This window comes from Rhamphochromis longiceps, linkage group LG8, assembly GCF_057381845.1.
Source record: "Rhamphochromis longiceps isolate RC_006_pf linkage group LG8, R_longiceps_female_GT1.1, whole genome shotgun sequence".
Taxonomy (NCBI): Eukaryota; Metazoa; Chordata; class Actinopteri; order Cichliformes; family Cichlidae; genus Rhamphochromis; species Rhamphochromis longiceps.
This window is the reverse complement of record NC_140564.1, coordinates 21,100,308-21,116,907: the sequence shown is the minus strand read 5'-3', so window position 1 is coordinate 21,116,907 and position 16,600 is coordinate 21,100,308. Positions and strand designations below refer to the sequence as shown.

The 16,600-nt window shown below is 38.1% G+C and overlaps 1 protein-coding gene across 1 annotated transcript in view; it reads right to left on the bottom strand.

Moving 5' to 3' along the window:
* Positions 1–16,600, bottom strand: part of LOC146663594 (protocadherin-15-like) — a 234,345-nt gene that overhangs the window by 44,795 nt on the left and 172,950 nt on the right. The window contains exons 27-30 of the mRNA XM_085416436.1: positions 7,456–7,565; positions 7,100–7,240; positions 3,768–3,895; positions 588–818 (exon numbers count right to left, since the gene is read on the bottom strand). Of these exons, the coding sequence (XP_085272562.1) occupies positions 588–818; positions 3,768–3,895; positions 7,100–7,240; positions 7,456–7,565 (610 nt within the window). The remainder of the gene's footprint in view (positions 1–587; positions 819–3,767; positions 3,896–7,099; positions 7,241–7,455; positions 7,566–16,600) is intronic.

Genomic DNA, 16,600 nt, shown 5'->3' with positions numbered 1-16,600 from the left:
TGGATGTAAATTAGTCACATGTATTAATTATTCACAAATCAAGCCTTCTTTAGAAGTGACGTGGTTAACTGAGCAACCTTAGACTATAATTTTTTAGGTTAAAGGCAGGTGTCAGACTAGTAGACACAAGATGCAGAGATTAAAGTGGGATGTGTTATTTTTTTTGCCTTATGTGGGACCTTTGTGCGAACAAGTAGGAACTCAGATGAGCAACATTTTTTTACTAATATGTGATGTTTTTGTACTACATTTCATAAGGGTTTCTTATGAAATGGGCACTCTCACTCTTGTCATATTTTTTAGAAAAATGAGTTCAAACTACTCTCTCATTAGCTTTAGTTAACCAAAGACGATTTCTCCCTGCAGGCATCGTTTTGCTGTGTTTACTTGTTCCAGTAAGAAGTCATTAGCAGCTTGGAAAACTATCCTTTCAGTGCAGCTTCCTTCACACTATCCTATGAGCAATAAAAATCTCATTGCACTAATCATGTCACCCAGTTCATTTTAGGTTGGACGCCTTAAAAAAAGTAATCGTAAACCTGCCATTAAAATGTAATCATTGTGAAAAAAACATAAATTATACATACCACTATGTCTGCTTTGCTGCTGTGTCCTTGACCATAGTTGTCTGTAGCAACCACCTCAAACTTAAAATACGACCTCCTCATATTGCGGTACATGATAGCAGTCTTCACAACGCCGCTGTACGGTTCAATGATAAAGCCATCTTTGGTGTCTTTAGTGTCTTTACTAGCTGGAGGGGGGACGATCAGACGGTATATTATAGAACTGTAGTTACCAGTGTCTTTGTCCAGGGCCTGGAAAATAAGAAAAATAAGGACCATTAGATGGTATTACTGTGATCATAATTACACCGCCAAGCATTACCATAATCACTGTCATTATGAAATGTCATCATCATCATGCACACAAACACTATGATCAAGCCACTGTTGTCTTTTTGGGGTTTTTTGTAAAACAAATTCCATACGCTGTAATTATTATAATGCTGTTGGTCTGCTCTTTGCCTCCTTACCATCATCATTTCAGTCCAGGAGTTTGACACTATACAAGACACTGTCATGTACACTGAGTAGCACAGGACTGATAGTGTGTCTCAGCTTTTACTCATCATGAGGTCACATATTATTTTTGCTTTTCTGGATTTTAAAACCTGTTCAAAGGCTTTCAGTTCTTTCATTTTTTTTAATGTGATATAATTCTGAATCAGAGGAAGGGTAAAAAGAATCCTTTGAAATCTGAGCAGATCATTTAATCTATGATTCTGGCTAACTATCATGTCTCTCCCTTGTTCAATATACATGCAAATCTCACATTAAAATCCAGACACACTCTCAGACAGACATTGATTTTATGCAGGGTTATTATAAGAAGGGCTAGAAATGTAGATATAGACACCCGCCACATCAAAGGTAAGATATGGTAGATAAAAACAAAGTAAAATGTTTTTTTTCATAGCTAGGGAATAAAGAAGCAACAAAAAAGAAACAAAGGTAATAAGGAGAAAGATGAGATCGGGAAGGGGGGCGTACTGAAGGAAGAACAAATGTATACATCTTTTTCATTTTCTGGGTTCTTCCTTGCAGAGATGAGGGTAACTTTTCAGCAATACATTAAAATGTGCACTAGTGAGAAGAGCTGCTTTAAACTGTACAGGGTGCAGGTCTCTCTGCTGCACCTATGAAGAGATATGTCCAAATCCAAGCAGGTCTGTGTCGTTCTAAAGTCGCAGTTTATTTGCCTTTGCACCTGTACACTTACCCAACTTCCTGTAAACATGAAATATGTGGGCACAAATGAATAATTGAGCAATAGCTGCAAACATTTTAATATACTCATGCCCTGCACACCTAAGAATTATTCAGAAGCATTTTGCACAGATGACGCCAGCACTTGGTGAGCAAGGTAGTACTCAACCCAGAAGCAACGATGCATCATCTAGCGAGGCATCCTGATCAAACAGATGCTGTTCCCATTAAAAAAAAAAAAGAAAAAAAAAAAGATTGGATTGTAGCTCTGCTGTTTACCTTGTAATTGCCTTGATGGAGGAAAAAAAAAGTCCCAGCACTGGAAACTCTGATGGATTATTAAAGCTGGACTTTCTGTCTAGTATATTTTCATTTTATCAGTACCCATAACAACACAACCTCACCAAGCAGGGCTTTGCTTTAAGGCAATTTCTGGTCAACACACTAGTTAAAAGAGAGAAAGAAGCTTAAATGTCAAAGATTTACACAGCTGGAAAAGTAGAAATAGCTACATTCAGCTGGGTTTACCACATCACATAGTTCTGCATGTATGATTTAGCAGTTTTACACAACCCCAAAGGGGATTTATGTCTCCAGCTGGAAGTGAACCAGTGATTTTATTTTGCCAAGCAAATATGTAAACCACCACACTACGGAGGCAGAAGTGCATCTGGAAAAACATTTTTAACGGGCAAAAAGTGAAATTAATGAATTTAGAAAAAAATAATGGAGATGACTGAGCTTGATTGCTGATGTAGTCTAATCAATATTTGAATTATGGCATCCTCTGAGGGACAAAATAACACATCAACTCCTCCATGTGCAAATTGTAAACCCTAAAGGCAGAAACGTCCTGCATGTAGCAACACACAGACAAAAAAACCCATTTTGTCTGAAGAAGACGATTTGCATGCTTCAGACAGATGAGATAGGATTATTCATAATTAAGATTGGAAAAGCACATTTCTCAAAGTTACTCTGAAGCTTTTGTCTCACTCCCTTTTTCATTTTGATGCTACCATGTGTACAGCTAGCATCCCTGTCCATCTTTCTAGTCACTCCCTGCTGTTATCTATTCATCCATCATAGATCATGTATGTCTTCCCTGCTTTTTTTCAGTCCAGTCAGTTTGTCTCTCAGCAGGGTGTCAGCTCTTCTTATCTAACCATCAATCCTTTCTCCTCCTTTAACCTTTAGATATATTGCCTCACTCTGTGGCAATTGAGCCTGCAACCAGTTTTTCTCTCTCAGTTTATTTAAATTGTTTAAAAAGCTGGTTCCTGTAATCCAGCTTCAACCAAACATAGTTCTAACCCATACAAAACCCATATGTAAGCCCCAAACCTCAGGTGTTTGAAGCAGAGGAATAGCAAATTGAGACACTCGGTTCATTAGTGAGAAAAGCACATCGTCTGAACTTGTGAAACATGCTCTCCTGATGCTCTCATCGTTCCTGTCACTCTTGCTGGAATGATCTAATGAAGGAGGAATATCTAAGAATGATCTTAAAAACAGTAATGAAATATTAAAGCGCATACTTTTCTGCCAGGGACCCTGACTGGGTCTCTTGTGGCATCCAGGCTCATTAAAACATATTGCAATTTCTAAGATAGAGGCTGAAAGAGATAGGCTCCGTGACCCATTTAGGGTCCTGAAAGGCATTTTAATAATACGCTCAAGTTGTTTACAGTTACATGAATCTTTGTAGCAGTCAGGTATACCAAAGGGAAACAGAGAGATTTCTCAATCAACAGAGAAAGAAAAAACATACCTATCAATCATGATTTTTGTAATACTTGAATAATTTTAAAACAAGAAAAAAATCTATTTCCAAACAAGCACTGTGTAAGCAGTACCTTACAATATAGTAAAATCCATACTACAAGCCTACAAAGTACATAAATCGGGGTCTTGTTTTAAGCCTCTACTGTAATTAGCAATTTGAACTGTGTGTTTTATGCTATTTGTGTTAATAGGCATATCTTTGTGTAGTTGTACCTGTACTTGCAAGACTGAGGTGAAGGTTTTGGAGTCTTCTGCAACTCCTCCAATGTAGAGAGGTCTAGTGAATTCTGGCGCATGGTCATTTTCATCCTGGACATCAATCACCACTTTAGCTGTGTTAGCTAGAAAACAGAAACACAAAATACACATTGTGATACACTTTTCCATAAAGGAGTGCTTTTGTGAAACACATACAAGGACAAGCACAAGCTTGACTGGCTGCAGTGCTGTAGCACCAGTAATTTCATCCTTCAGGTTCACGTCAGCAGATTGTTAATCGAGCTAGCTAGAGTTAGCCGATAGCTAAAATAATAGCAATGGCCTAAAATACTATGGTCAAGGTTCAAAATGGAGCTTCACAAACCAAAAGGAGACATCCCAGTGAGTACATCATATTTTATATAGAGTCTATGCCTGTGTCGCATAACAGATATGTTTCAGGTTGTGGAACATTAATCAGATTTACTCTGATCCATGTTATGAGTTCAAGACATCCCTTTTAGATTTGATCACTTTCTTTTTGGCCCTGTAAAACTTGAATCATAAAATAACTGCCAGAAAATTGTAATTTTTTAAGTATTTATTGAAACTTCAGACTATTTCAATTTGCATATATCTGTTTTAATTTGTATCATTTTTGCTACATTTGGCATTTTTTGTCCAATTTATTGCTTACAAATGTATTGTTTCAGTGTTATTAGGTGTTTCAAATTGATTTGAAAGTTTGATTTTTGTGGTTTACGTTCATATTATCATATCCGCTCATTGGCCATAGCTTCTAAAAGAATGCCACTTGATTTAGATTTATGTTAAAAGCACATTGCGTACTCCTAGGAAGTGCATATGTACAGTATAGGCAAGTTGGTGTATCCAAAACTTGTCTGACAATGAATAAGAGTTTAAAATTTACAGCTAGAGTTACAACTTATTGCCACCATTAGCAAAGGTGAAAAAAAACCTCTCCCAACCAACCAACCCCCCCAAAAAACACCAAAAACAAAAGAAAAGCTCCGAGTTAAAGTAACTAATCACAAGCATTTCCCTTCATCAACAGCTATGATTAATTCGGCTACAATTAAAAGCTTCGAATGAAAAATCTGATTAAAAGAATCTCCTCATCTCTTTCATCAGTACTCTGATGGTGGGCTCTCATCAGATTTCATTAAAAAACTTTGGTATTGCAAACCATCCCAAACATCTATGCTTCCATTTTGATTCAAATGTCCCTAAAAAGTCATTGGCGTGCTGTGGTATGTGCTGTGGTACCGAGACTGTTCAATGAATGTTCTATGTATTGCATTGAGAAGCTGGAAAACAAACTGCATTTTCAGGGCATTCAAAGGATTTCAAAACATGGGTTAGTTAAGTGAACAATGACTAAAGGACTTCAAGTTCATCATCTGAAAGTATGTAGTGAGATATTTAAGACACTTCTCAATGTGGAGTATGCAAGTAATGGAGCAATAACATTGACCTGAAGGATCTGATCTGATTTTTGAGACATGTGTCAAGAAATCTCAACCCTTAATGATAACTGACCGCATCAGAGACGTCTTGGCCTTTCCAAGGCAACTGTCTTCACAAGCAATGTCTTTGCCAAGATTACAAACCAGATTTTGCATCAATAATTCATGTTTTAGTACTGAAAACACACACACAGAAAAAGCTGCTTTAAATGTCTTACATATCCTTTAAATATTCAGTATAAGCTACTGTGTTTTGTATTTGTTAATTGTACCTCAGAATGACTCACATTCAGTCTTTATCTGGCCATGAACAAGAAATTCAGAATCACACCCACGGAAAACTGCATCATAATAAATCAACCCGAGGGTTAAAAGGTGAATCATGTCAGAAAGACAGCACAAACCCAGGATTGTGAACTTTTGTTTACTTCAATACAGACAAAAGAAGAAAAAAAATTCCCTTAATAAACTTGCACTGCTGACAGGATAAAGCAAACAATATTCAGCTTATCTTTAACAGGCATCCTTAAAACACAAGCGCAAAACATATAGTTTCAAGCCATATCTTCACTTGAATTAAGAAGCAGGATTAACATATTGTTGAAATCTCCTATTGATTTGTTTCCTGATTAAAATGCGCACCAAGAAGAACTGAAGGAGTTCTGCTAATGACTACAATGACTTGTAGCTTTAATCCCAGCAGAATTCTTCAATTCAAATCGTTTAAATGAAACAAGAACAGCATGTGGTAAACACTATAATTAAGGAAGAGAGACCTTGGTAGCTGAACATCAATTAAGAAGAATGCAGATATGTTTTCAAAGCAAAAACACCAGCAGGCAGATGGAAATTGCAGAAACAAGAGGCAGAAACAATTAAAGAGGGGAAGGAAAGCCACAATTTCAGTTTTAGTCAACACTTGATCTCACATGCAATTGTGGCAACAAAAAAAGTAAAAAGAAAGACTTGAAAACTTAGATTACAGCTGGTTTACCACTGAACTGATCTGCACAGATCACTGAGTACCAACGCTTGGGACAGACTGGAAAAAGTTACAGCTTTACAGATATGATCTTCAATCTTCCAACCCGCTTGCCAGCTTATTTTCCCACTTTGATCATAGCAAACACTCTTTGACATTTGAGAAATAAATTCTAGGCAGTTATATAATTGCACATGTGCCGAGACCTCGAGTGAGAGGCAATGAGACACACATCTAGCTTTTTTTTAAAAAAAATCAACATCAACAGTGAGGGCAACAAACTGGCAAAACCTGCAGCTTTGATAGAAATCTAAGCGAGAAGAAAAAGTTGCTTTAAAGGCAACACTAACTGACAAGGTAGAGTATAATAAAAAGTAGAGCTTTGTAGAGCGTGTGCAAGGTGAAAGTTTTAACACATGCACTGCAGCTCTGAACGTGTTGTGACATTTCCCTCATGAAGATGCATATGATAATGCAAATGTTGAACCGGTCAGAAAATAATGTTTAACCTGTCAGAGCTCAGGACAAAGTATGTGTGATGTCAGATGTCAGTTTGAGAATACTAAATCTTCCCTCCTAGACATTCCACGGTAATCTGTGAGTGATGTTATTGTAAGGTGGAAGCATTTAGGAACCACAACAACTCATTCATGACGTTTGCTGAGCTATGCAGAAGTTACCAGTGCTCTGCTCACTGTGAACAAGCAGATGTCCAAAACTCCTCTAGCGTTAACATCAGCAGAAAACTGTGCACCAGGAGCTTCATTGGATGGCATTTCATAGCTGACCAGCTCATGTAAGTGGCCCGGTGCTTTTTTCCATATAGTGCACCAGTATATTAAAAAAGGTCATGAGGTGTCCTGTCATCAGGCACTTACTTTTTGAGGGAGCTCGCAGGTTTGAAGACACCACTCTCATGGAGTCCGCCTCTACCTTCAAAACATAGCTGGCATTGGTCTCATAGTCCAGGGGCTTGGCAGTGTAAATGACTCCTGTTGTTTCATTTAAAGCAAACACACCTGGGTAGAACAAGACAGAACAATTAAGAAAGATAGAAGGGTGGCATATAGTTCCATAATGTTCAGTTAGTGAGTGGGATGCCGACAGCTAGTGAGTAGCGTTTTATAGGATGAAGTGGAAGTCATATAATGTCTCCTGAGCATACAGTGATAGATTTTGAGCTCCACAACCGAACACAGGAAAACTCTGTATAACCAGCTCTAAGTTTACTCACCACCCTCGTTGCCTTCGATGATGGAGTACACGATAGTTTGATTGACAGCAGATGCTAAGATGACTCCCACTGGGGTTCCAACAGCAGCCTCCTCGCTGACTGGCAGAAACCTGGCAATGGATCAGTCAATCAATACAAACTGATGAGAAAATGAAATATGTATGTGTACACTGTGGGCCAACCTTTTCTCAAAGGGTAATCACATTTTGGCAAGTTCAGTAGACATGAGAGGTGAATCTGTAAACTTCCAAGATATTCTTTTTTTCCTTCCTTCATGCTTACAGTTATATGATCCTTCAAACCCCAGAGACAAAGTCTATAAGTAGTGTTTACATTTTTAAAAAACTGGATTGTATAACAAATGCGTAAGAAGTTGCTCTTCGAAACTGCACTTAGAGATAAAGCAAGACGTGGCTGCTGAACAACAGCTTTTTTTAAAAATGCATTTAATAAACAAACTCACTTAATCTTTGACAACACTCCTGTTTATATTCCTCAGTACAGTAATGTCAGACACCATAGATCAGTGCATTGCTGTTCTCCAGCCATATGTCAGTTATTGTTAGGATGCCTGGGTCGTTGACCCAGGGTTTTTGAGTTTATTATATTATTTATAATTTCTAGTCTTTGGGTTTTTGTTAGAGTTATGTCTTATGGTTTGTCTCTGTGTAATCCTTAGTTGCTGTCTTCCCTGTCCGCTATATCCCCGTGTCCAGTCAGTGTCTGTGTCTGCCCTGGTCCCACGTCTCTGTTCCCTCTGTTGTAGTGCCTGCATGTGAGTCTGTGTCTTTGTTCAGTCTGTGTTATGTGTTTCCTGTTTTACTTTGAAGGTCTCTGTCTTATCTCAGTGTGTTCAGTTTACGCTTCCTTGTCTCGTCAGTTCTGATTTGCCCAGCTGTGTTTCCCTCCTGTTGTCCATTCACTGATTGCTCCCTCTATGTATTTAAGCCCTGTGTTTCAGTTTGTCATTGTCGTGATCTACCCTTATCTTGCTGTGTGTTCTGTGTAAGGTTATTTTGTAGTCTTAGTTTTGTTACCCTTTTTGAGTTCAGCATTAAAGCTGTTTTGAGTTCAAGTTTTGTCTTCGGAGTCTGCATTTTGGGTCCTTTTCCTGCCTGCACACAGCCGTCACATAACAGTTATAGGATGCCAATGACAGTGTGACAAAACACAGCAGTCAAAACAGCCTCTGCTCTCACTGATAACATGAGTTGCACACAAAGAATAAAGTCAGTAAGGACGTTCTTTAAGCATCTATGTGTTTTTTGTAAAGTCCGATGTTCAACTGAGAACAAATAATAAAATATGCAAACTAACTGAATGGCATTTGTTCAGGCATCCTACTAAATACAGCTGAATCAGCAACCAGCAGAACAGCTTATGGATCAGCTGTTACCCTTTTATAAATCCTAATAGCAAATCAACAGGCTGCTCCATGTAAGTCGCTTTAGCCTTGCAGATGCAAAGCTGCTTTGCAACCCACCTCGCCTCCTTTTCATGCCATGTCTGATCTAATCAGTGCCATGTTTTTGTCAGTGCATTCTCTAATGTGGGATGTTGCTGCTTCTCTCATTGGCTTAACATTCAGTTGGACAGGTGGGCAGATCCAAAAATACAGTCAAAGAGCCAAATGTGACAGAAAAAAACCCAGAGCATCAATGGCATAGCAGCTCATCTGATTTACCACAGTTCACAGGTTATTGGCCGTAAAACGACTAATATGATCTTGACCTTGATCACTGTGTGTAATATTTACTAAAAACGCTGCAGGAGGAGTGATGATTCTTGTGATTTGTGGACAAGCTCATTGACCCATTGGCTAATCATCTTTAAACTTCTGCTGAATTTAAATAAAGGGTTTAATTCCTGTTTAACCAATTAACTCGTAACTAATAACAACACAGTTAATTCCCATCATTTAAAACAGAGAAAATCCTCCATTTCAGAAGCTGGAGCCTGCACATCCATCATATTTGTGCCTAACACATTAAAAATATGTGATTATTAAAATAAATCAGTCTGTAGTTATTTTCTGCTGATATACCTATGGACTAAATAACAAATTAGTAGATGATCAATCCCACCTTAATTAGTGATATAAACCATATGTGACATATGTTAATGGGCTTTGGTCGTTTGACGAAGGCTTACATGATGTTTGGATGAAACTTGCTCTGATACAGCACATTTGGAACAACTTGTCTGACAGGTCCCATTAGTGGCCTGAGCCAAGCGCTGAAATTAAACCATCAATAGGTTTTCAAAGGGAACCCATGCGTGGTCTTGTTTTTGTCCACCTGCCTCTTATTGTGTGTGGTGCAGTTTTCCCTACTTACAACCCTGACAGATTTTCTAAGAATCTGGCAAATCTCAAATTTCCAGCAGGCTTCGCTCCATTAAATAAACCCAGTCCAGTCATTAGGCCAACCGTCACAGCTGGCTAAACATTATAACATGGGCTACCAACTGGCTAAGCTATCAAGCCATCACTATGTGATAAATGGGACTGCTGGAGAGTGTGAGAGAGTGCGTGCTGAATGTGTTTGTATGAATTTTAACTTCCAGTCCAGTCAATTGCTTCTCTAACCACCTGTTCTATCCAAACACTCTTGCAGGTAATGGTATAGTAAACCTGAAGCTAATCAAATGAATACAGACTCAAATAGGGACCTGTTACTGCTAGGAAAAGGAAAATAAAAACACAAGCTACTAGCGATATCTCTTTTCTATTCATTCTACTATTTCATTGCAAGGTATGACAGTGTGACAGCGACCCATCATGCATTTGTACCAAAACCCTGAAAGCCATCATTCATTTCAGTCTATGTGAATGTAAACAAGTCAAAAGATCTCCTGTGAAAAAGATCTATTGTGTCTGCAGTACTGATATTGAGGCTATTTTCTTCCTTTATTACACAGTGTACAGTAATTAAAGTGTTGACAGGAAAATAGCACAAAGAGACAAAGCTAACAAAAGGGCCTGGGCACACTCAGGAAAACTGGATGTTGCATTTTTGTCACTTGCTTCTGCAATCATATCCAAAGAGCAGATTTCACCACTTCTACAAGCATAGAATATCCATGCTCCCTTCCTTTCTCTTATCCAGTTCAGGGTCTCAGGGGTGCTGGAGCCTATCCCAGCTGTCATAGGGCAAAAGGCAGGCTACACCCCAGACAATTACCAGGTTTATCACAGAGAGACAGACAACATTTCACATTCACGGCCAATTTAGAATAGCCAGTTTACCAAACCAGCACATGCAGTCTTTTGGACTGTGGGGATAAAAAGGTGCGAGCTCCACACGGAAAGGGCCCAGCAGGAGGGTGGATTCAAACCCAAGACTTTCTTGCTGTAAAATAACAGTGCTAATCATTGCACCCCTGTTTAAAAAGATCTGTAGCATCATAGCTGATACTGGGGTTATTTTCTTCCTCCTTTAAACAATGTACCATAAGTAAAGGGTTGCTAGGAAAGAGAAGCAGCTATAATACAATATAATATAGCCTTAAATACAAATATCTTTGTGGTAAAGACGCATTTAATTGAGAAAACGGCTGAGTTTCTTCAAGCACACTGTTTCTAAGAAGAAGAAAAAAAGAGCACCAGGAATACAGCTAGCCAACAATAAAGAATAAACATGAAGTGTTTTTTTGTAGTGCAACAACTTATCAAAAGGCTTGGAATAAATGATTTCCTTCCTTTTGTTGTACTATTAAAGCCAAGAACGCCTCTGATTTTAATCATTTTAAATTTAATTTTGTAATTGCTTTGCATTCATTTACTGTGTTATCTTGGTGTAACGCTCATTTCCTTGTGATAACAAGCTAATTATTTAGTTATGACATGAAAATAAACATTTTTATTACTCTTCCAGCACTATTCCTCCTCCTCCCTTTCTCATGTCTCTATCTTTCCCATTTCTATAGTTCATCCCCACTAAAATCTCAATTCCTCACTTAGACTCACTCCATTCATGCCGTCTAGATTCCTCATCCTGCATTTTTCCCTCCACATCTCCTTCGGCCTCTCTATCTTTCCCTCAGGCTGCTGCTTCCAACCACCATCCCAGCAGACCTCAGCAACTACCAGCTATTTGTTATCCTTTCTTCCAACCCTCCATCTCCACAGTGGCTACTTGACAGGGATGAAGGAAGAAAACTGAGTGAATGCCCACACACATGCACGCATGTGCACACGCACCCATGCACATGCTCGAAACATCATGCTCTATGCGCACCTTTACATCCGCACATACACATAAAACTGCACATGCACAAAGCTCATTACCAAGCCTATGTCACACCCCCTCTTGCACTCTCTAATCATTGCTGTTCTGACTGCTGCAAGCTGGACTGATACTGATAACAACAGAAACACACACACACACACACACACACCTAAACTATATTTGCGGATATACTGTATTGACTGTCATTCATTCCCTAAAAGCTTACTACATGTGCAAAGTCATCAGAATTTCAAAAAAAAACCTTTAACTTTAAAACTAGCTCTAAAAAAAGCACACATACCTACCCAAAGTACACATTCTGAATAAATACAGTTTGCAGGACATAGTCTTAAGAGAGTTTTAACAGTGTGAAAGGACAGACAGGATAATGGGGAAAGTGATAGATGCTGGCGATGATACCCTCCCTCCTTGTAGGTCTTTTTCTCAAAGCCACAGTCATCCATTTGTCCCACTTATTGTTTTTTTCCTCAGGTATTAGCTCGTCTATTTCAGCTCCTGTTTCTTTATGATGCATCATTTGGCCCTTCTTGTCATTATTCTTCCATCCCTCCCCACACTGCTCCCTTTCATTTCTCTATTTCTCTACAGCAATTCTGGTCTGGTCCTTTTCTGCTGTGTCCAGTACCGGGCATTTCTTTGGCTCCGTTTTGCTTTGGCAACATCACTGCACAAAAGATTTTTTGTTGTTGTTGTTTTTAAATCTCAGATGAAAGTCATGTTTGATCTGATGCTTTACAATGCGTGGGAGGGCACTCCTGGTTGCACGCTGACAGATCAATATGGGCTGTTTTGCAGCAATGTTTCAGATTCATTCATCATCAGTTAATTAGTCAAAATATGTAAAAATATTGCTTCAATTAAACAACATCATTACAGTTTCATTACAAATCCTTTGAGAGCATCTGCTATATCAGTTGGTAGATAGATGAAGTGTTCAAACTGAAAGGCAGCCCAATACACAAACATGCAGGAAAAGCCATCTGATTGTTCAGGCAACTAGCCAGACACTGTAACCCCCTTAAAACTGAATATCCGAATGGAACAAGAAGTTTGTTAAAGTGAAAATTGGTGGTGAGCGGGTGGGAATTGATTCTGCAGAATGTTTTGGCTATTAAAGCACCAGCCTATACAACTTGTCAAGCAATCACATCCAAAAGCTAAATCATTAAACCACCATCCAAATGGCCACATTGTAAGGCTAGACAAAGTAAGTGGATCAAGAAACAGTGTCATGGTTGTGGCTGAGAGTCTGCCAGCTAATGGACATGATTGTCAGCTACTTTATCAAGTAAGGTGGATACAATATCACAGGGTCCTATGCTAGCAATTTCTATGAACTTTCTTTGGTAAATGATCCCATTTATTTTGATGCATTCGTACATTTCAAATAAAGGTTGATTCTCTTTACACCCTCTACGGCTCTCTTGCCATCTACATGGGTCCATTCACATCCAGCACAGGCAGTCAGATTTCCAATAAGATGAGCCCAGTTTGCTTTCTGGTAAGCATCAGCCTGGACTGCTGCAGTGCTGTAACGGTGGATAAAAATGACAAATTGCTGTTCACTCCTGCTGGTTCCAAATCTCTCAGTTTATCATCCTGCTTTTTCAGTAGGTCTCTAATTAGCTGCAGGATTTTCATTAGGAGGCTGTAGAGTGAGGTAATAACCTTCAAAGGTTGGTTAGAGTTCTCTAGCTGTAGCTGGAAGTTTTAAGTTTTTAGTTAACATACCCTTGCTGTAATAAGAGCTTGTTGTGACATGATGGTTGAAAGTGCGGCTTTCTGATGAAGAAGTGGGGAGTTACAAAATCAGATACGTGAAAATTAGATTTTGAAACTGTTGCTTTTGGTCTGTTTAGAATGTGACATTAGAGCAGCACGCTGCAGTTAAAATATTGTGATGGTGAGCCAATATTGGTGATTTTATTACAGTTGCCGGGGCATGTAACTAATCTATTTTTTCTCTGTTTCTCATTTCTGCTCCGCACTGTCGGAATAATCAAAACTCATTTTCTGTACCCCCTGGCATTCTCCTGTCTCTAATCCCAAATCTCTCTCTTCTACCTCTCTCCATTCTGTTGTACTAGTCCACATGGAGCCGCTCCCTTTTCGTCACTCCTCCTTCCTGTCAATCACCCTCCCTTCTTTTTTTGCAGCAGTCTTTCCGACTCTAAAAGTGATTTTCTCTTTTTTGTATTCTGTCAGCAAGCGTCTTGGCATATTTTCCCCTTTTTACAGGCCTCTTCTCACCTTTTACTTTACAGTTTTGACACAATTGTCAACTCAAAGTCAAACGGCTTAATACATCTCAAGCAGTCTGAACTTGAGCGACGCAACATTCAAGTACCAATACATAAAACATGTGAAATTTCATCAGACGGATGGTTATATTGATTCATATAAACATGCAATAAAAGCAACAAAGGATGAAAAAGAATGAGAGAGTGAAAGAAAACCAAGAAGGGGGATAACAAAAATATATGTCCATGCCTTTGTGCAGTTTGTCTGGGAGGAGAAACTTCATCTAACCTCACTTCTATAAGCATGCAAGCTCACAATCTAAGCATCCTATTCTTGCAGGAAAATTGTATTTTAAGCCATTGAATCTAATGAATTACAAAAACCTTGGCTTATACTACTTTTAAATTCATTGTTACTGCATGGCATAATAGACTCCTTGTATTGACATCCTGATGTATTCTTTTTTATAACTGAACATGGAAAAGTATGTCTTGGGTCAAACTATAAATATTTGAGGGCATGTGCATGAGCATACACAGGATTGCATTTACATAGTGTTGTTCAAAAGATAATTTTACTGCATTTGTTTTCTTGGCAGTTCAGCCAGAGGCAACGAGTACAACAGGTTTCCAACAGATCCGGCGTTCCTATAATGTTTTTTCTAACAACTCTGTGCATCAAACCAGGTGTTAATGATTTTGCTTAAACCTAACTTAAAAAAAGACATGTTCATATTAGCCGTTGTATCGTATAATATAAGATATGGAGGCTTGCTTTCAATACAGAATTAAAAGATAAAGTTCAAACAAGAAGGTATTGCAGTGGGCTGGAATGATCCAGGATGGCATTGCAGTAACTTGTGTAATGATCAAATAAGTAATTCAATCTGATTTTTATACAAAATACTCTCAAGCAAATAAAATTTGAATGTGCTCCAATGTGACGGTCCTTCCAGCTGACATCGTAGAGAACGTGATGGACACCCCCCTGCGTTCATGCACGCAGATGTCCATAAAGTTGCAATAGAAGTGCTTTAGTATGCAATGTTTTTCAAAGGCATCCTTCAAACAATACAAATATGAATTGTTTTGGTGCAATTCAGGCATATTTGCTCACTGAAGATACAGCTGCTCTGAGTCTATTTCGCACAGTTAATAACTATTCTGGAACTCTCTCCCTCTAAATTTGAGATCTGTGGACTAAGTGGTCACTTTTTAAGAAACAACTAAAAACCCATCTTTTTAGACTTACATTTAGTTAACTTGCATTTAATCTTTTTTTTTTTTTTGGCTTAATTTGTTGTGAAGTACTTTGTGATCATTGTCTCAAAGCGTGCTATATAAATAACAATAACATTTTACTTGCTTACTTACTTATTTAAATAATTGTCCTGACTGCCAAGTAATAGGTCTTATTTCTAAGGAATGTAGTTCGCTAAATCCACAGATAACGCAGCAGGACAAGTCAGCAGAACTTATGCGTATCCCACTTTAACCTCATACCATGCACGTTTTCAGAAGTGCTGTCGTATACCTATTATTCTGATCTAGTGTTATCCTTTAAACTGAAATATGCAAAAACAGATAGTCTTCTTTAACTTGTGGACAACAAATTTAACAATGGTCTTTTATTACACTAATCAAGTAAATAAAACAAAATTAAGAAACAAGCAAACGTTACTGGAAAGACACAGGTTACTGTAGAACAGCGTCGACTAAAAAAAAAATTATACATTTCCCCCTCGGTCTCTTAAAAATGCCAGACGAGCCTCAGAAATGCAATTACGTAGTTTAATAGAAAAAAAAACCACATCTTTTTTTGGCATAGCACACTTAAAAAGGAGCATTGGTTATATATTTTAAATGTCACAGTATGTTTTTTTCAACTGTACTGCACTTCAGATTCTAATAGAAATTAAATTAAACAAAGGATAATGCAGTGAGTTTAAAACAAAATGAGTTTTTATGTCTATGTCTGTGATTTTACAATTTGAAGATTATTAATTAAGCAATGTGTCACTTTAATTTCTTTATCACATATTGACCTCGACCTCTACAATGCCATTAGTTCGCTCTTGGGATAAGTGAACTTTTGTGCTGAGTGTAATAAAAGTCCCACAATCCTCATATATCTCATGGGGAGGAGATGATATTACTATGACCTTAGCCTCTGACCTTAAACCACAATAATTTAATCAAATCATCTATGAATCTGAGTAAATGTTTGTCTGAATTTGAACATATTAGTTAAAGTGAACTATCAGGCTATGAGAATCAGGCATGAAGACACAGCTGGTGTGTAGGTTTATAAAATGAAAAATAAAATTACTGAAATATCGAACAATAATGTTGAAAAAGACATACTTAAAAGAGCTATGAGAGCTAATTAAGAAAAAAGGAGAAATAGACTAGTGTGGCGTTATACTGCAATGAGTCAAAAAGAACTGCGTATAGAGGTATGTTTCTCACACTTTGTTCAAGCCTTAAGCCTTGAGAATTGAGAGAATATCTTTACTTGACCAAACACGCATGCATTTTCCAACGGATTCGATCCTGGCTGATGAAATTACTAATTTAAAAGCTATCTCCTCAAAGAAGAAGCTGTCTTCTCAAATCTTTTGGCCATCTTTTCTGTCTCTAGTGATTTCCAGAGTA